Genomic DNA, 20,593 nt, shown 5'->3' on the forward strand with positions numbered 1-20,593 from the left:
CATTGACTTAAAAAAAAAAAAAAAACCAACCAGGAAAATAACGTCATTTCCTTCAGAAACAGGAAGTTGTCTTCAGGATAAAATTGCTCAAGCAGAATAGTCGCGTTTCTTCTCTATGGTTATCTCCGGCGTTCCACCGTAGCGGCTTGTTGTAGCTGTGAGTTACAGGCGGGAAGGTGGTTTCTCCCTTGGGAACGAAGTACGTTCTTCCCTGTGGGAGTAAGGGGAGTAGGTCCAGCTGGCATGCTTACAGACTGATATTTGTCCTTTATGGGCTCTGTGAGAGCGGCTATTCGAGTCCGAGACGGAGCAGAAGACTTGGCTCAAGGGCTACTTCGCGATCTCCTCACCGCGATCGAAAATGCTATAGTTTACTCAGAAATAAACTCCATAGAATTCTGCAAGATTTACTAAGTTATAACTGCAAGAAAGAACCCAGCTCAAATTTAATCTCCCCCCAGGACTTCGCTAAATAGTTGTAGGAAACCAGTGTAGTGCAAGAGGGATAGTAACTTGACTGATAGATTTAGCTATGGCTCTTCCGGAATTGTAACAAGATAGGTATCTAAAGCAGTAAGTTCTCTCAGCTATACTAATGTAAATGTTAATTATCCATATTTTTAAACAAAACTAACTTTTGTTTGCTCAAATGTTTTGATGTGTTCAGACCTATTGTCTTACTTATGGGCAATTTATGTTTTTAATTTGAATCTTAGCCTAACATTCAGCTACAGGAAAATGAATGATGTATGACACAGTATAGGATCTTGTATATGAATAATTTTTCCCCTGAAAATTATCTCAAGTATCTGTTCTCTGAATATCATTATTGCTATTTTTCCTTTTTGTTATGCAAAATGTTGGATACAGAATACAGGAAAATATCTTCCCATTGGCTATAAGAATAGTCTTAATGAACTACTAATTTCTTAAAGCAATGGCATCTTTTTTTCAGACTCACATGGATGCTTGAAAATGATTGGTCTCTTGAACAGAAGAGAAATGCTGTGCTCATAGAAAGTCCTAGTTTCACAGGATTGAATTAAAATACCTGACATTTGGGTAAACTAATGGTTAATGCAACACTTCTCTAAAGATTTACTTTTCTGTTTCTCCCCACCCCCCAAGGAATACAGTTTTTAATCATTTGGAAGAAGAATGCCTTAGAAAGCAGACAATGTCAATTGTATGTTATCTGCCAGCTGGCTGGATGCTAGATCACCTCTCTTTCATAAATAAATCTGGGTACAATTTTTGCCATTCTCTTGAGCAGTCAGCTCAGGATTGTTTTGACAATATTGTTATTCCTGCTTCCTCAGATACAAATCTGATTCACATAAAATCATGTACAAAAAAATTTATTCCTGAATTTAGAAACTCAGGAGAAAAATCTAATCAGATGGTAAAGAGGACATACTTATTTCGAGAAGATTTTTTTAATGTACTTAAGCCCCATATTCCTGCAAGCTTCCAGACGGAAAAGCATAGTGGGACTAGTCTAGAAACTAGTAAATGTGAACAGCAGAAAAATGACGACAACAAATCTGTTATTACAGTTAAAGTTAAAAAGGTAGAGTATAAAGATGTTTCTTACACATTTACATACATTTTCATCTGTAAATAGCATAAAATGAAATCCCTGGTTTATTATAAAAATATGTATAGATTGTTACTTTTGCAGTCCAAAAGTGTCCTTTGTAGATTATTGGTAATAAGTACTGTATAATTTTACCTGCTTTCAGCATTTAATAAACCTCTAGTAAATGAAATCAAGTACACCTAATTTTAGCATGTGCTAGTAAAATTTTATTAGTGAATTTATAGATAACAATGGTCCTGTTTTAGAAGACCATACTAGTAGTTCACTGAGTAATATAGTAATAATATGTGTCTTACACTCATGCTATCATATGTATTTGCAGTCCCTGAGTTGTAATCTTAGAAGGAATTGTTTAATGCTGGTTTCCTTACCTGGCATTTTCTCTTTCAAAAAGCCACATGGCTGTTGTAGTTTCTGTGTCACATACAACGACACGTTAGATAATAAAATGAGGGACACTTTCCCATCAGTAGTCTGAAAATGCTATATTTTTCCTATAGTCAGTAGTTTAGAATGAAACGGATACTGCAAAAAAAAAAAAAAAACGAAAAACAGAAAACAAAAAAACCATAGTTTTTTCTTTCCAAAAACCTAAATATCTAGACAATTTCTATAGTTCATTTATTTTGGGTCACCGATATTTGGTGCTCCCTGGATATACTGTATTACTGCTGTAATTTTCATGAAAATGTAGCACTGGCATTTCTGGATGGGATCAGGGTATGAAACACTAGCTGGATAACTCCACTTCCCCCAGTATCCCAATTTCCATTATCTCCAGCCAGCACAGGCTTTGGATAAGAGAATTATTTGTGAGGTCATCTGGAGCTCATCTCATATTGGAGAAGGGTATTGTAGGTAATTAGTGTTACACGTAGTTCTTAGTTAACAATGGTAATTGGGACCGAAATTTCCATCGCTAACTGATGCAAATGTGATGTCATGTGACTGCATTGCTTAGTAATGGCAATCCTGGCAGCTGAACTTCTCTTGTGCTCCACCTTTGGAAGAAGACCCTCCAGGGCCTTCTTTTTCGAAAGAAGCTTGGTGGGTGAAAGAAGGACTTAATTAGAGCACATACCTGCAAATCAAAACCAGGATTTCCCTGAAATTAACATTTCCCAAAGAACTGGAAAAGTGGTGAAAAATACCACAAAGGAAATTCCCAAGTATCTACATCCCACTAGAACTTATGGTTGGTGAATTGTGAGAGTCTGAGAAGCATTGTCACCATTGAGTCCAACCAATTAGGTTGCAAGTTATGCATCTATAAGATTCTGCTATTTACTAACATACACATTTAGTTGTCTTTGTGAAGTTTAAGGGATGCTAGTTCATTGCAAAATACATCTTTTCCTTATATACAGAATGTAATTAATGTAGCTAAACATTTGAATGGTAGTATTGCTAACACCCATTTTCAACTTTAGAAACGGAAAAGAAGCAGTGAACTTAATCATGGTGAAAGTGATATCTTAGATTATCATTTAAAGGTAAGTTTGAAGACTAATAATGGGACAGTACCATTTATTTTTATGACATACATATGCTCATCTTATTGTATGTTGAAATAAAAGTCAAATTCACACTTCATGTTTAGGTATAATGTAGTTTATTTATTTATCAGATTTTTATTCCCCCTTTATAAGTAATTCAAGGCAGTAAATATAACTAATATTCCTTCCTGCTGTTTTCCCCACAACAACAATCCCATGAGGTGAATTGGGCTAAGAGTGGCTAAGACTGACCCAAAGTTACCCAGTCAGCTTTTATGTCCAGAGCAGGACTTGAATTCACAGTCTTCTGATTTCTACACCAGCTCCTTAACCACTACACCAAATTGGCTCCAGTCATGACTGAATACATTGTATGAATCCACCCTTGCTTAGTGCAAACTATTCTAAAATCATATTGCATTTTGGGGGGGGGAGTTGTTTTAATTGCAATTTCTACTATAAAACACACTTTTTGCTATTCTAAAATTAATGAGTATATATTGATAAATATTAGACATCTCATCTCCTGTCTATAAAGGTGCCTACAGTGAACAGATTGGTATTTCAGCCATATTTTAGTGGGGAAAATTCACTCTACAGATAGTCCTTGACTTACAACAGTTGATTTAGTGACCATTTGAAGTTACAACAGCCCTGAAAAAAAAGACTTATGACTGTTTTGCACACTTACGACCATTGCAGCCTCTTAATGTTCATGTGATCAAAATTCAGATGCTGGGCAACTGGTTCATATTTATGATGGTTCCAGTGTCCGATGTTCATGTGATCACCTTTTGCGACCTTCTGACAAGCAAAATCAATAGATTGACTTAACCATGTTACTAACTTAGCAACTGCAATGATTCACTTAACAGCTGTGGCAAGAAAGTTGTAAAATGGGGCTGAATTCACTTAACAAATGAGCAACAGAAATTTTGGGCTCAATTGTGGTCATAAGTTGAGGACTACCTATAAATAGTATTGTAAAAAGTAGGAAAGATACTGCAAGTCAACTATTTTGAAATGGCATATTCAGAATGCTTTGTAAAATGAAGTAAATTAAAAGTTTGCAATGATATATTTAGATAAAATATTACAGTAGCAAGACATACTACCAACAGTGCTCTGTATTAGTAGGATCATGGTTTCCCAAATTGTAACATGAATGTTGGATTATCAGAAAAGTTAAAGAAAAAAACTGGATGCCTTTGAATTGTGCTGCTAGAAAAAAGTGTTGAGAATACTCTGGTTATAGGGAGAACAAACAATATTAGATGAAGTAAAATAGACTTCACTGGGAGCATTAATAATGAAGCTAACGCTTAAATATTTGGGGCACAAAATATGAAGGTGAGTTATTGAAGAAGACACTGTTGCTTGGAAAAATGGAAGGCAATTGAAAAAGAGGCCAACACAAAAATGTGGCTAGATACTCTGATGACAAACAAAAGAACTGATAGATGAGGATGCAAAATCTCAGAAGTCACTGAATGATTAAAAAAATAATAGCAAACCCAGTGAAAAAGAGCTAGTATGAAATTTTCTTAAATAAAATTTTCTTAAGTTCTTTCACGAACTGTAGTGTATACATAGTCTATTTATTGTGACTAAGGCTATTTCCCCATTATTAACTTTTAATGTCTTGATAGCCTCATCCAGTCATTGCTGAAGTATTATAAAGCATATTCTATTTACTAGTGTTTTAGCTTAATAGTGGTTAAATGACTCTAGAATATTCTATAAGAAATGACTTAAGAGATTATGCATGGGCCAGAGTATGCTGTACTTTTAACTACAATCAGTCATGTGGGTAATAACTGATTTCAAATGCTAGAAAAATCAGAAGTTGTTGTTTCACATCAGTGGCAAATGCAGCTTTAGAACAGTAGGGAATTATTTGCTTCTGTCAAATCATGAAGTCATGATATTGTTAAACACAACTAAAAGAATATATCCTGAGTAACATACATGCTGGGTCATAATGTGTTTTGTTTGGGGTCATTGAGCATTATTAAAAAAGCTGTTTTTATAGCTTAGATTATGAATTAACTAAGAACAGACTTACATAATATCCTAAGTCATAAGGTACTTAGCATGATTTTTGGTTTTTATTTGCTAATCTTATTTATAAACCATGCATTTATTACGTAACAATATGTGAATCTCTTATTTACTCAACAGTCTGGCTAAGCCATGGCTAAGTGTGATATATGCATGTAGTTTGGCTTCTTGTACAAAGAAAGACATTCTTGTTATGTGTAAATTAGGCCTTTTGATGGTGGTAGTTGTTAATTGATCTTGTGTATTCCTAAATACAGTGAATATTTTTAAATAGTTTAGTTTCATTTTCAAATTGCAAATTTGAAAGTAGTGATGAATCTGTAGGCCTCAATGTTAGTAAAAGATTGCTACAAATTTATAATAGTCCTATCTCTATTGTAATGATTTTGTTTGCAAATATGTCCATGTGAAGAATTCTCCATTCAAACACCAAGAAATAATTTTAAGATGAACAAATCTAAAATCATTTTATAACTGTTTAATGTTTACCTTGTGCAGTCATTAATTCATATGAACTTCTTAGTAAATTACAGTTGACAAATCTAAATGTTTCAAGCAATTTTCCTTTATCTTTTATTGCTGTACACAGATCAGTGGCATAATTCTGGATGGGAGTAGATGGTTAATCCAGGAGGCACGCAGAAATGGTTTCCTTCAGCCTAATCCTACAGACCAGTTTTATGTCAAGACATCTGACAGAGGACACAATAATTGCAGTTTGGCTGAGCTATGCGAGATGGCCAAGTGTTTCGTTCCTATGAAAGAAAAAGAACAAAAATGTGTAATAGACAAGGAAACCTCTGACCCAGAACAAGTTCAATTAATCTGTGTTACTGAAAATAATACAAACAATGCAAAGATGTTAACATTAATGGGACAGAACTACTTATTTCCCCCCAGAAGTTCATTTCTTTTATCAGATTTTTCATGTATGCAGCCACTTTTGAATTGTGAGTACATATCTTAGTAAAATTACTCACCTATTTAGCAATCCCTAAATATTTTGCCATAGCAATTCTGTGTATATTTTAGTAAAGGACGAATTGAAAGACCTGATTATCCATTTGAACAATTTTATGGTATAGATTTTATGGTACATGTGAAGTTGTTATAATTGTTTGCGATATGAAACTGAGTCATTAGTTAAATACAGCTTTTACATATAAGAGCAATATGGTTGACATAAACTTATAAGGGCAGACTTTATATATTTTTATGTAGGAAAAGATCATACTTTCACTTCCTTTGAAATATGTAAGTATTAGGGGCTTAAAATATGGGAAATACTTTTATAATTTCAAAGAATATTTCTTTTTTTCAGATAAAAAGAAGTATGGCATAATTGTTATAGACCCACCATGGGAGAACAAGTCTGTTAAAAGAAGCAATCGGTATGATTCCTATAAATGTATATTTTTATATAAATTAAGTATATAACTTTTAATACCATGCCATCTGGCATATTAAGGCTTTAGTGCTACAACAAAAGTAAGTAATTTGCAAAAGGGTATCTGAATAAAATTTCTGGTATATGCTTGATATAAAAAATTGATTACAACAACAAAAAGCAAGCTTTTTATGATTGAGATTATTAAATGTAAGAGGATGTAATGATTAGTATTTATTAAATGACACTATTCTATTAAATTGTAAAATTAATTAGATTGCTGTATAGCTTAGCATTCTATATCCATGATAGTTAATTTTATGCTTTTGAGAAGCTTGCAAGCAGAATATGAATATAAGTCTCTTGTTGCTTATCCACAGTAGCTCTCATTCAGAAGTCTACAGTCTCATTTGGCAGGAAGTACATAATCATCAGGATTGTCAACCATTAATAGTTTTATTTTATCAGCATTTTCATAATCCCCCTTTAAAATTCTGCAATCTGGTGACCCATAGCCACTCTTTAGTAGTGAATTTCATACTTAAACAAGATGTTGCTTTCAAAACACCACATAAATGGAATAAATTACAGTTATTGCACCTCCAACATTTAATCTAACATTCAGAAATGCAGCAAAATATTTCATTAAAAGCTCATTTTGCTTCAGAAGTTTTTTCTTCTTCTCCAATATGTATCTGTTTTTTGAGGCGAAAATGGATTGTAATTAGATTGCTGCATTCAGTGGATCCAAATGTAAAAGGGAAGCTTTTCACCACTGGATGTCACTCTTGAATCAAATTTAATCTAGTTAGATATTAAATTAGACAAAGTTTGTAAAAGTGTCACAATTTCAAACATCTTTTCTTGATTTGGATGAGCTCTAAATTTTCTCAATGTATCCACATTTAGGTATGGTTTCTTGTCTCACTGGCAAATCAAAGAAATTCCTGTTCCAGCATTGGCAGCTCCAAATTGTCTTGTGGTCACATGGGTGACCAACAGACAGAAGCATTTACAATTTGTAAAGAATGAACTTTATCCTCACTGGTCTATATATGGTGTTGTTGAATGGTTTTGGGTAAAAGTAAGTTTGCTGGATTTTTTTCCTATTTAATATTTATTTATTTATTTATTTATGAAACTTATATACCGTTTTAAGTGCAAGCACTCTCTAAGCGGTGTACACCAGTAAGCAATGTATATATATATTTACATTGCCCCCAACAATCTGGGTCCTCATTTTACCTACCCCGGAAGGATGGAAGGCTGAGTCAACCTTGAGCCGGTGAGATTTGAACCGCTGACCTGCTGAACACAGTCAGCTAAAGTGGCCTGCAGTACTGCACTCTAACTGCTGCGCCACCTCGGCTCTTATTTCCTTATGGTAATTCCAGTACTAATTTTAGTGGTACATTTTAAATGCATTTTACCTTATTTTTTATTTATTTATTTTTTTAAATTTATAAGTGACAGGTTGGGATAATCAAAAACTCACACACCTCAGTTCTGAACATCAGACTTACATACCATATTTCTATTTTTATTACAGTTAAAATTAAAAATTAAAGAATAAATGAGAACATTGTCAGCCTAGATATGTGCAATCAATGCCAGGGCAAAGCTTAAACTGTTTTTAGTTTTTCTACTAGAAATTTTAGAGTAGGTTTGTTTGTTTGTAATTCCTTAATCCATCTTTCTGCTCTGGTGATCACTTAAGAACAACTATATCAAAAGTAAACAAACATTAATAATAAACTCACAAAACAAAGGCACCTTCTAAGGGAGTGTAGTCTATAGCTGGAGAGCAAAGATGTCCATTCTCATGTATCAGAATGATGAGTTTCTGATAGTGGTTGCCTCTTAAAAAAGGCCTGTTCTACCAGTGTAAAAAGGTGAACAAGGTCTAAATGGAAGATGATATTATATAGATAGTCAACCCCTGTAGATAAGCATCAACTGATATGCCATTAGCAAGCAATGCAGAATGTATAGATTCATACATTCCCTGTACTTTGCTTTGGTTGGCAGCTTAGCTGCCACATTTTACACCAGCTACAACGTCTGGACATTTTCCAAGGGTAGCTTCCTACAGAGCACAGTCGATAACCATTGTCAGGCTCAGAAAGTCCTGCAGATGGCGGGCTAGATGCAAGTACACAAAGGTGAAACTTATAGCTTAGGATCAAGGCGTTCTTCAGCTTTCGGAGGGAATGCACCTCTACCCAAAACAAGCTGAATTTCAATTTCCAAATCTATTTTCCTCTTTGCTAACAGCACTGTTATCTTGTCTGAAGTAATTTCAGCTTGTTACTTCTCATCTGGCCCATTATTAAATATACTTGAACATTTTAAATAATGTTCAAGTATATCAATTGCTTCCTTGGTGTATGTGGGATTCGTTGTCTAGCTTGGAATAAACAATCACCAGCCAAATCTTCCAGAGAAAACAACGATATTTTTATTTTTACTACTTTGCAAAGAGGGTGTATCACATACTCTCGGGTACAGTGGACACATCTTAAATCATCAGTTTAATTTCTTCATATTCCCTATTGCCATCGCAATTTACCTCCCACCTTTTCCTCTTTGGCTGAGTACTCAGGCCGTCACAACTTATCCGAAGTGCCTAAAGTGAGTACAGTATTCCCCGCCTTGATTACATCTCCCATTCTTCCCAATCTATCATCCCCTGCCCTTATTTACAAATTACCTTTTATGGCTATTAGTTCCTAGGGGTTGTCTTTGAAGTAACTATCATATCAGCAGATTCTTGTTAAAGCTGGCTTTGAGTGTAACGGGCCTCTGGTCCTACATACTGATGAAACTTGAAAAATTAAAATATCATGCAAAAGTATATTTATTTCAGTAATGCAACTTAAAAGGTGAACCTAATATATGAGATAGACTCATTACATGCAAAGCAAGATAGTTCAAGCCGTGATGTGTCATAAGTGAGATGATTATGGCTTACAGCTCATGAAAACCCCAAATCCACAATCTCAGAAAATTAGAATATTACATGCAATCAATAAAACAAGGATTGTACATAGAACAATATCAGACCTCTGAAAAGTATAAGCATGCACATGTACTCAGTACTTAGTTTGGGCCCCTTTTGCAGCAATTACTGCCTCAATGTGGCATGGCATGGAAGCTATCAGCCTGTGGCACTGCTGAGGTGTTAATGGAAGACCAGGATGCTTCAATAGCGGCCTTCAGCTCTTCTGCATTGTTCGGTCTCATGTCTCTCATCTTTCTCTTGGCAATGCCCCATAGATTCTCTATGGGGTTTAGGTCAGGCGAGTTTGCTGGCCAATCAAGCACAGTAATCCCACGGTCATTGAACCAGGTTTTGGTGCTTTTGGCAGTGTGTGCCTCTCCATTCTTCCTCCAGACTCTGGGTCCTTGGTTCCCAAATGAGATGTAAAAGTTGCTCTCATCAGAAAACAGGACTTTGGACCACTGAGCAACAGACCAGTTCTGTTTTTCTTTAGCCCAGGTAAGACGCTTCTGATGTTGCTTGTTGTTCAGGAGTGGCTTGACAAGAGGAATATGACATTTGAAGCTGATGTCCAGGATCCGTCTGTGTTTGGTGGCTCTTGATGCACTGACTCCAGCCTCAGTCCACTCCTTGTGAAAGTCCCCAACACTTTGGAATGGCCTTTTCCTGACAATCCTCTCCAGGCTGCGGTCATCCCTGCTGCTCGTGCACCTTTTTCTTCCACACTTTTCCCTTCCACATAACTTTCTATTAATGTGCTTTGATACAGCACTTTGGGAACATCCAACTTCTTTTGCAATTACCTTTTGAGGCTTTCCCTCCTTATGGAGGGTGTCAGTTATGGTTTTCTGCACAACTGTCAGGTCAGCAGTCTTTCCCATGATTGTGATTCCTACTGAACCAGACTGAGAGACCATTTAAAGGCTCAGGAACCCTTTGCAGGTGTTAGCTGATTAGAGTGGGACACTTTGAGCCTAGAATATTGGACCTTTTCACAATATTATAATTTTCTGAGATTGTGGATTTGGGGCTTTCATGAGCTGTAAGTCATAATCATCTCACTTATGACACATCACGGCGTGAACTATCTTGCTTTGCATGTAATGAGTCTATCTCATATATTAGGTTCACCTTTTAAGTTGCATTACTGAAATAAATGAACTTTTGCACGATATTCTAATTTTTCGAGTTTCACCTGTATAGTTTCCATACTCAAGCAAAATTCATAAGATTAGAAAAATATGCAATGCATTCTTCCAAAGACTAGCTCTACAGTTTCTGTAAAAACAATACCTTTTTCCCACGGTATAGTATAGTAAGGAGCTGATGATACTCCTTTAAAATTCCAAAAGACCTTTTGCAGCAGTTTTTTGTAGATACCATATAGCATAAGGAAAGGATTGAACCCTATGGAACACCATAGATCAACAAGACATTTATAAGCTAAGGAGAATAGGACAAGAAAATCTTGCTGATGATGTTACCTAGTTTGGTAACGAAACGTTCAGAAATTATATTGAAACAAGCTTGGAGAACAAACCACAGCCAAAATCGAAAACCCGAGCTACAGGTATTTTCTATTATTTCATAGATCAATAATCTAGCACTACCTTCTGGTTATGACAAAAGATCTTCCAGGCTGAATGGCTTCATGAATGCTTTAGTAATAGTGCAAAACACATGGCATTGATGAGCACCTGAACACTGAAAATGTGCTGTGTACCGGTCATGAGCAGTCATGAAAATACCTAGCTTGGAAAGCTCAGAGGAGACTATCCTGCAGTAGTTCTGTAGGCTGTATACAATTTGAGGCCACTTAAATTCTTGGTGGAGACTAATTACATTTTTGCTTTGATGAACTGAATCACATTGTTTCCAAGGTGCAAAATAAATCTAAGCTGTTTCATAAAAGACTATTCTCTCTCCTTTTCCAGCCACTCAAATACAAAAGGTTATGCTCAGAATTAGCAGATAGGGGATGAAGTATTGGGATAAGTTAGTTGAAATTTCTGCAGCCCATGTACTTTCTCCTGCCTGCTTTCCAATCTTATTCTGGTGTACACTATAGAGTCGCCTGGTGAACAAAGCTGGGAAAGATAAATTGCTTCAATTTCTGTCAGCCAAGGGTCTATGATTCACATGTTGTCAATAGATGCTTTTCCAGCAATTGATCTAACATTAAGGAATAGGATTTTTAAATTGGAGGAGCTGTTATCACCATATTGTTGATTTTCTTAGAAAAGTTATAAATGGAAAGGAAGGGGAATGATGCCATTTTCCTGTGGTGATCAGATTGCAGCCCTTAAGCATAAATTGCCCCGATCAATGATTGTAGCAGTGTTCAGTGTTCCAATTTTGCTTTTACATATACAGCAATCCCCTATTCAATAGCTTCCCTTATATACTTGAACCTCAATATTCCTCAACTTTAACACTTATTTTGTTCATAAGTAATGCTGACACAGTTAGCTCAAGTTTAATCTTAATTTATAACTCAGTGTTAAATGGATAATTTGTAGCATTTAGCCTCAGTGAGGGATACATAAAACACTAGAATTGATTTTGTTTGACCAGATTTGGGCAGCTCTTGACTCCTGATCTGGAGAAATGTATGTTTTCTGTATTAAAAACAAATTTGTGTAAAACACACAAAAAATAGCTTGTGCCAGTTGTTTCCACTTGCTACGTTTGTTCAAATTTCTCTGTTTCAGATTACAAAGTCTGGGGAATTTGTGATTCCATTAGATTCTCTTCACAAAAAGCCATATGAAATTCTTGTACTGGGTAGAGTCCAGGGAAATACAGATGTACCATTAAGGTAGAGACATTGATTTTGTTATATTATTTATGTGCAGTATTATTGAGTAGCATTTAGTTAGAAATGCTTAGTTGAGTTTTGCAAACAAGTTTAAAGTAATGAGTGCCGTTTCTTAATACAAGATCTCTGATTAGTTGTCTCTTTCCCATGATGGTACAAAACTATTTTTTTCAAGAAATGCTTTAAAGTGCCTTCAGTGAATATCCAATTATTATTAAATTTGGTGGGGGGGAGGATATAATTATAGAGCTAATAGATGCATGTGATGACCTAGGGCACAGCACAGAGGCAACACAGTCAGCTGGGAGTTCAAACTGCCCCTTTATTGCTCCAAATGTTCCCCAAATGCTCCCAAGTTCCTGGCAAGCCCCAGAACAAGTAACTACACACACACACACACACACACACACACACACACACACACACTTGGTTGTTGCTGCCAAATGGATCATGTGTGGCCTGGAATTACACATTGATCTGGTTTTATAAAGCCAGGCAATATTTATATTTGAAATATATATTAGTTGTATTCTGTCTTCTTCCTGTAGTTTTACTTTTGTTTTACAGAAACTTAAAAAAATTCATAAGCTGCCCTTTAGCTTTCAGAAAAAGAAATACTCTCAACAATTAGGTATTAGCTTCATTATGGCTTCCAGTATGAGAATAGTTTCTTTTTTTTATCATTCTTATTATTTTGTTTAGGAAGAGAAGCACCAATGAACGTAAAAATCTTTCCCAGATACTGTTATTTGTATAAATCATTTAAGGTTTTCTTTTTATATTTTCTTGTTATAAATATATATAAACAGGCTTTCAGAAGATGAAAAGTTTTCTGCAATTCCTGATCAGAAATTAATTGTTAGTGTACCTTGTACTCTTCATTCACATAAGCCTCCTCTTTCAGGTAAGTTCCAGAAATAGATATTTATATTTTCAATTTGTCTGGCTAGTTAATTGCTTAGTATTCTTACCTATTTGTATTGGTGATTTTGGACCATCATTAATATGACATGGAAGTCATGGGGCTGTAAAGCACTGTGAAGCGGTCTATAAGTCTAAGCGGTCTATAAGTCTAAGTACTATTGCTATTGCTATCTACAGATAATAAACAAAAATGCTCTTATATAAATAATTGTATTTTCATAATGTAAGAAATGGTAGGCACATTAGCAGTTGGGACTAAAATTTCTACCACTAAGTAATGTGGTCATAAAGCACAATGTCACTTGACCACTTTGCTTAATGACAACAATCCCACACTTCCCACTGTTGTGTTAACCAAATTCCAGTAGTCAATAACCAAAACCCACCCCAATTCAAGCAATTCAGGGTGCAGTCCTCTCACCTGAACCCCGATACTTTCAAGATATGGGATTACCTCCCTTTTAACTCGCCCAAATGTCTATTCCATCCCAACTGTGCTCTTTTGGCTGTCCTGCACCCTACTTTGTGGGGTGGCAAGCAGCTCTAGAACTAAATGGCTCTGGGCTACTTTTCACACTAGATCTCGGGCTTCTTGGTGTGCCCCCTTCAGCTGCTGCAGCCTCACCCACCAGTGCAGAATGATGTGAAGCCACAGTTATTTGGGACGTCCCAGCCTGGCTCAGCATGTGCACAATGCCCCAGCCAGCTCACCCAGTCCTAACTGCAGTTGCCTTGCCACTATGTACTCTGAAGCTCCTGTGCTTTACCGCTCCAGCTGACCTTCAGTATTTTCTTGTTCCTTCTGCTAACAATGCGTGTCTGCCCTGGCCCTTTGCAAGGCTATGCTGTCTCTATGAGGCCATCTTCCCCAGGTCTCGTGAGGAAACCACCATGCATGAACTGGAAAAAAAAGCCTTGTCTGCCAGCTGTTGCATCATGAAGGGCTGGTCTGGGCATGCTTGGTAAGCAGTGAAAGCAGAAGGATGGAAAAGGTCTGCTAGGGTGCAGAGGCCATGGAGTGCAGAAAGCCAAAAGGGCATAGAAGAGTAGGAAAAAGGTAGATGAGGAAGTTGAAGCATTCCTTGCAGTTGTAAATACGAAGATGCCAATTTTGATCATGTGACCATGGGGGAACTGCAATGGCTATAATTTCAGGAACTGGTCATAAAGTCCTTTGTTCAGAACTGCTATAATTTCAAATGGATGCTGAACAAATGATTACTAAGTAAGAGCTACCTGTAGTTTATTTCTGTGTGTATGTGTATGTATGCATTTAATACAACTGTACAGAAAAGTTTGTGAGTGTGTTCTTTGCCAGCTAATTGCTTCTTCAAATAAAACAATATTTTGTTTGCATAGTTCCTATGTCATTTTGCACAAATATGTGGCTAATTTCTAAATTAATAAAAATAGTGAATGATTATACCGAACAGCATAAAACTGCAGATGACTGAACTGCAGATTTAAGGGCTTCGATGTATGAGAGGATTTTCACGTCTTGTCAGGAAAAGATAAAATGTTTTACAGTGGTAAAAAACAATTAACTAGAAGTGCCAGTAGAGGGAAGTTTTACCAAAGTTTATAGCATGAACATAAAAAGTTGGAATGAAAGAAAACATATCAATTATCTGCAAACACTGTTTTGTTTTAAAAAGAAACCAGTGCAATTTACAATGTTTTTACTGTACCACAGTGCTTTATTTTAATAAAGACCTCCTTGCTATCTTTTGTTCAGACAAAAAGAGGACTTTCTATAAATAATCAAAATTATATTTTGTTTCATTATTTGAATTTAACTATGAAATTGTGATACTGGAAGTTTCTTATAACACTTCTTTATTTAATACTCACTTCATTAAATATGGCAAATAAAATTTAACATAGATTACAGAAGTTTACATTTGTTTTTGTAATTGTTCCTGGAGAAAGAAATTATAGCACAGCATAGCAGCCTATTCCTAATAGCAAGTATTTTGATTGTTTATTTTTATTCATAAGTTAAGAGAGAAAAAAATCTATGAAATTTCTTGTCCTTAATTATTATTTCAAATATTTTGAAACAGTTTGTTTTTATGATACTTTCAAAATAATGAATTAATTATATCAAATGCCTTATGGTGCAGACTCTGTGTCATCAGTTGCATGAATTTGAGGCCCAGATTTTTTCTGCATTTTCTGCATCTCATTTCAGCTTATAAGCCCTCAATTCTCCCATCCATTCGCAATTACAAAATTCAGTTTGGGATTCAATGTGATGATCATAGACCGAATCAAAGGCTATCTACTTTAATTCAGATCTTGAAAACTGATATAAAGCACCTTTCATTGAGCAACATAAACTTGTAAAGGTCAAGAAAGATTAGATCAATATAAGTCCTGTTTTATTGCCGTGGTTAGAAAAGATGATACTTATTTTACCCGCATCTTTGTGTATTCCTTCATATATAAAGGTTTTGTTATGTAAAGAGTAAAGTATCTACATTAGCAAGTTTTCCACCTAAAAATGAGGATTGAAAAAAAATGTAATGCAATACAAAAGCAAGGTAATTTTATATTTCTCAATAATTTATTTTAATAGAAAATGAGAGAAAAGAGTATCCATGAAAAATTATAAGACCTCAGAATCCTTACTGGCACGAATTGGCTTTTTTTAGTATCAATACATGTTACATAGTACAGCTGTGTGAATCATTCATCATCCTGAAAGTTTGAAGCAGTTATTTTGAGGTTTTCCTGGATTATTTGCATATTTTTATGCATGTACAAAAGTAACTTCCAGCAGGATCACTGCCAAAAAATTGATATGATCAAAGCGTCCTTTAAACAATTTTGCAAGCAAACTTTATATGAATTACTCATGTATAAATGGATTCTCAAAGGAGCTTAGCAAAAAAATAAACATGAAAGTTACTGCTAAGTTATTTTAAATATTGGTTCTTAAATTTGTTTCCCTATGAGTTTAAAATAGCAACAAAAGCCATGGGAAACCTTATGTATGTTATACTATTATTGTATTTCATGCTACCAATTTATTCCCTCTATGCTATTATATATATATGTCTGCCACAATTACAAGACCATCAATGGATATGTAAAATGATATTAATGTTTAGATTTACATCTTCTCTTTATTTTGTATAATTCAAAGCAGTATACATAATAATCCTGCCTCATAATTTTTCCACACTAACTCTTCTCAGAAAATGAGAGGCCTCACAGTCACTCTGCTGGTTTTCATTCCTAAAGGGCAACTAGAATTCATGATCTGGTGTTTAGTCCAGCACCCTAACCATTACACCAAACTGCTTGTCATAATTACTCTCTTGATTTTCAGTGATATGCGATGCCAAGTCTGAAAATAATGTCCCTTTTAGGTGTGTGTGTCTGTGTGTGTGTGTGTGTGTCTGTGTGTGTGTGTGAGAGAGAGAGAGAGAGAGAAATCAAAACAATAGGTTGTAGGTGCATTTGAGTAGCTCAAGACCTAAAATTGCGGTTACTTCAATGAGGACAACAAATCTGAGATTAGTATTATGGCCCATGGACCAGAAGGACTATCATCCCAGTTCATAGGCCATTCTGTGTTCAGAGAATAAGAAGCCTATTTCAGTAGTGAAATAATATGATACAAATGTTACATTTCATTAAATAATCAAATTTTCCTGGTTAAAACATGTTTAGCACAGGATAAAATAGCAATAGTGGCATTTTCAATGAGAAAAAATTAAGCATTAATCATTTCGCAGTTTGTGTCAGAACAGCAACCATATAAAGAAGACTTAAATGCTATTTGTAATATAAAACCAGAGATTGCTGGAGGCAAGGTATAGAAGAATCAAAGTAGAAATACTTTGTGACAAGAAATACAAAGATACAGTGACAATAAAATTAACACCAATTAACCCTTTTATGGAAAATATTTCAGCAAAAAGTGCACATTCAAACACAGAATTGAACATGAGATTTGTTCCCATTTCCTGTTTTTCCTAGATTTTTTTAGGTAGGTAAAGTGGTATTAACAACACGGTGTGATTATTATGTCTTTTCTGGCTGAAGTTTCTGGGAAAAATAATACAGAAAATAGGCAAAGGCATTCAAAAGAGAATTTCACTTTACTAGCAGTTTTAGGATAATTAGATTGAAAGGAAGGGAAAAATAGTCTACAAGGCAATTAAAAGTGTCTACAAGGCAATTAAAATAAAGCATGCAGTTTCCTCTTAAGTCACCGCAAAGCAGCAACGCAAATAGAAGAATTCAAGTCCATAGAGAGAAAAGTGCATATGATATCCCTACTTTATGGTCACATTTAATACAGCAGACCTTGACTACCAGATGTAGGATGCAAAAGTATTGATGACTACAGTATACGGTAGCAAAAAGCAAGTTTTGCAGCCTCTTCACTACCATTTAGTGGTCTGTATTTTTGCAGCTCATCTATGATAGCCCTTCTTAAGGGGACACTGCCATCTTTTTCCTGACTTGCACTATATACTGCAACTCAACAGGTTACCATTTATTTAACCTGTTGGACAGCCTTCCCAAATGTGTCCAGCACTTAACTGTTTTCTAGTCATTGGCCATTGTGGCTGATGATTATGGAAGGTGTAGTCTAATACCAGTTTGGAGAAATGTGATATATAGATCCAGTGATAAAAAATTATGCACCAAGTAAAAATAATTTTATTGAGCGTTAGCAACAAAGACTTTATCCCATTAAATTGGAAGAACCAGACATGCTGCAAAAATCAAGGTGACCTAAGGTGGCAGCAAAATGATATAATGATATTCCTAACCTTTTGTAGCTTCCTAAAGGCTGTACAGATTTCCAAAGCCTGGAACTGGTAGCCCAGATTACATGCTAGCCATTGTAGCTGTGATCTGTGAAAATTATTGAAATATTTTAGGTCACAGTTTGTGAAACTGGTGCCCAAATACTTTTAAGTTTAAACATAATTGCCATCTGGTTATGAGAACATCATTAAGATACTTAGAACAGTATATGATTTTATATATTCAAACTGCTGTTTAAAGGATTAATTGGTACTGAAGCACAGCAGAGCATGACTGATTTGTCTTGTATCTTCAACTTTAAAAAAGAAGTATTGTAAGGAATTAACAATCTGCCTATTCAATAAATTACACTCTTAAGGGATCATCAATAGGAAATCACAACAGTTTAAGTGGCTTAAGGTTAGATTTGCGTGTTTCTTCAAAATGCCATATGAAGCCAGTGAAAGCTATAGTGGAAGTAAATCATACTGAAATGGAGTAGTTATCTCTTAAAAGTAAAATGCAGTTACTTAAAGCAAGGGTCCCCAACTCCCGGTCCATGGACCAGTACCGGTCCATGGCATGCTAGCAACCGGGCCGCACAAAAAAACAAAGTCCCATCCGTGAGATGCAGGCAGCACACAAAATCATGCACCCTCCAATCCGCAGAAAAACCACTCTCTATGGAACCAGTCTCTGGTGCCCAAAAGGTTTGGGACTTCTGACTTAAAGTTTACAATCAATGTAACCAAGTTATACTTGACATGAATTGTTTCCTACGTAATTCTGTTTTTCAATCTTAAATTCAAAATTTGAGGGAAGAAATGGTAAATATATTTACCTCTGTCAGTCAAGAGTTGTATTGGCAACCATCCTAAGTAAACCTTTAGAGTCTTATGACAGTCTGTAAATGAGAGTAACTGGAAATTTTGGTAGTACTATTCATTTTCAAGGATGGATATTTCATATTTGTGTCACATAAATTTTCTAAATAAATAAATATTCCTATCTGACAACATACAATAACTTTGGCTAACAAGAAATTCCTTAAAGCTATTTACCCTGTCTTTATTCTCAAACTTCCAACATCTTATCATCCTCACCCTGTGTTTTTTTTTTTTTTTTTTTTTACTTTCCAGAGATTTTGAAAGAATATACTAAACCAGATGTAGAATGCTTGGAGTTGTTTGCTCGGAATTTGCAACCTGGATGGACCAGTTGGGGCAATGAAGTCCTTAAATTCCAGCACTTGGACTACTTTACTGTTTTACAGGATAATGATGACTAGCAAACCATAATTATTTTTGACGGATATTTATTTCTCAGTTCTGAATTTCACCTTTGCTAACCCTAACTCTACAGATATAGTGTAAATGGTTTTCAAGAGCAGCTCTACATTGCTCAAATGTCAAAAAATAACAAGGATGGAACTTGTTATTCCATGCTTAGGTTGTGGAGGTCTTTGCTACAATAATTAGAGGTGAAGGTACCACTGTCTGATATCTACAGTAGAACCCCTCTTGGAACAGCCAATCCAATGCCTCAAAGCTGTCAGTCAATGTGGTGTTTTGCCTCCTATTCCCATAATCCTCCCAGAAAGTTCTGGATCATACCTGCACATCCAGCCTCTGGCTCTTTGAAAGATTGGCTGCCATTGTGGAAAAACTATTTTATTTAAATGTTACACATTGCTTATTTATAACTTCTAGTTCTGTCATTAGAAGTTTTACATTTTTATGTTTTGATGCTGCACATTCCTATTTGACAAAAGGGTTAAACTTTAACTACATAATGTTTAGCATTTTGTGGCTTAGAAATAATGGCTTTAGAAGTGTAATTAAAGCTTCTCATAATATCCCATTGAAAACGATATTTTGAGATGTTTCGTTAATTAGTTATGCAGGGTTTTGGTCAGGATTAATTTCAGTTGGATTCGGTCCCATGTCTATGCTAAAGTTAGTTCTTTTCCTCTCAATTCTTCAATACAATTTTAGTAAATATGTGCTTTTTAATATTAGATCTTAAAAATATGTTTCATACTGTGGTTATTACAATAATTAAATTATATTTTTCAGCAGTAACTGTAGGAGTTCTTTTCTCATCTGCATGTTTATATGTGCAAGAGTGAAGAAAAAAATTAACCGGTATTTAAAAGAAAGGAAAATAAATTTATGTTTATAAAATAAATGTTTTTTGTTTTGAGACCAACAAAGCTAAAACAATAACTGGTTTGTGTGTGTGTGTCTTTTTAAAAATGGTAGGATGTAAATCCCAACAGAAGGAAATAATATATCAGTATTTCTTTTACAACACAATCTTCTGCTTAATTTCATTGAAATAATAGTTACTCAATTAAAAGAGCTTGATTTTCTGTCAAGAGATAAAATATTATATTTCTAATCTTCACATATACAGCCATGTTCTTTGATCATGCAGTATTCACAGATACTCAACAACTGATTTTACAGTCTTTATCTCTCTTAAAATCTTGGAAAGTTCTTGGATCAATGTATAGTAGGAAAGGTGCTCTCTTTCCACG

The 20,593-nt window shown here is 35.1% G+C and overlaps 1 protein-coding gene across 6 annotated transcripts; it reads left to right on the plus strand.

The window, feature by feature from the left end:
- The first annotated feature begins 79 nt into the window (after positions 1–79).
- Positions 80–20,279, plus strand: METTL4 (methyltransferase like 4). Of its 6 annotated transcripts, none has more exons than XM_039351041.1 (9): positions 80–157; positions 1,129–1,570; positions 3,031–3,093; positions 5,747–6,107; positions 6,479–6,548; positions 7,454–7,628; positions 12,257–12,363; positions 13,173–13,267; positions 19,194–20,279. In XM_039351041.1, the coding sequence occupies exons 2-9, from the start codon at positions 1,178–1,180 to the stop codon at positions 19,340–19,342; spliced, it is 1,413 nt and encodes a 470-aa protein (XP_039206975.1). In that variant the 5' UTR covers positions 80–157; positions 1,129–1,177; the 3' UTR covers positions 19,343–20,279. The 6 variants fall into 6 exon arrangements, with proteins under 6 accessions (XP_039206975.1, XP_039206972.1, XP_039206973.1 ...); XM_039351038.1 differs by having other exon boundaries at positions 104–573; positions 956–1,570; XM_039351039.1 differs by having other exon boundaries at positions 104–573.
- Positions 20,280–20,593: the final 314 nt, after the last annotated feature.

This window comes from Crotalus tigris, unplaced genomic scaffold (genome assembly GCF_016545835.1).
Source record: "Crotalus tigris isolate CLP2741 ecotype Arizona unplaced genomic scaffold, ASM1654583v1 scf7180000018368.3068619, whole genome shotgun sequence".
Taxonomy (NCBI): Eukaryota; Metazoa; Chordata; class Lepidosauria; order Squamata; family Viperidae; genus Crotalus; species Crotalus tigris.

Excerpts from the sequence above, each read along its gene's own strand:
- METTL4 (XM_039351041.1), top strand. The coding sequence starts at position 1,178 with ATGTCAATTGTATGTTATCTGCCAGCTGGCTGGATGCTAGATCACCTC. Across the intron at positions 7,629-12,256 it reads TTGAATGGTTTTGGGTAAAA|ATTACAAAGTCTGGGGAATT; the intron begins GTAAGTTTGCTG and ends TCTCTGTTTCAG. Across the intron at positions 12,364-13,172 it reads AATACAGATGTACCATTAAG|GCTTTCAGAAGATGAAAAGT; the intron begins GTAGAGACATTG and ends ATATATAAACAG.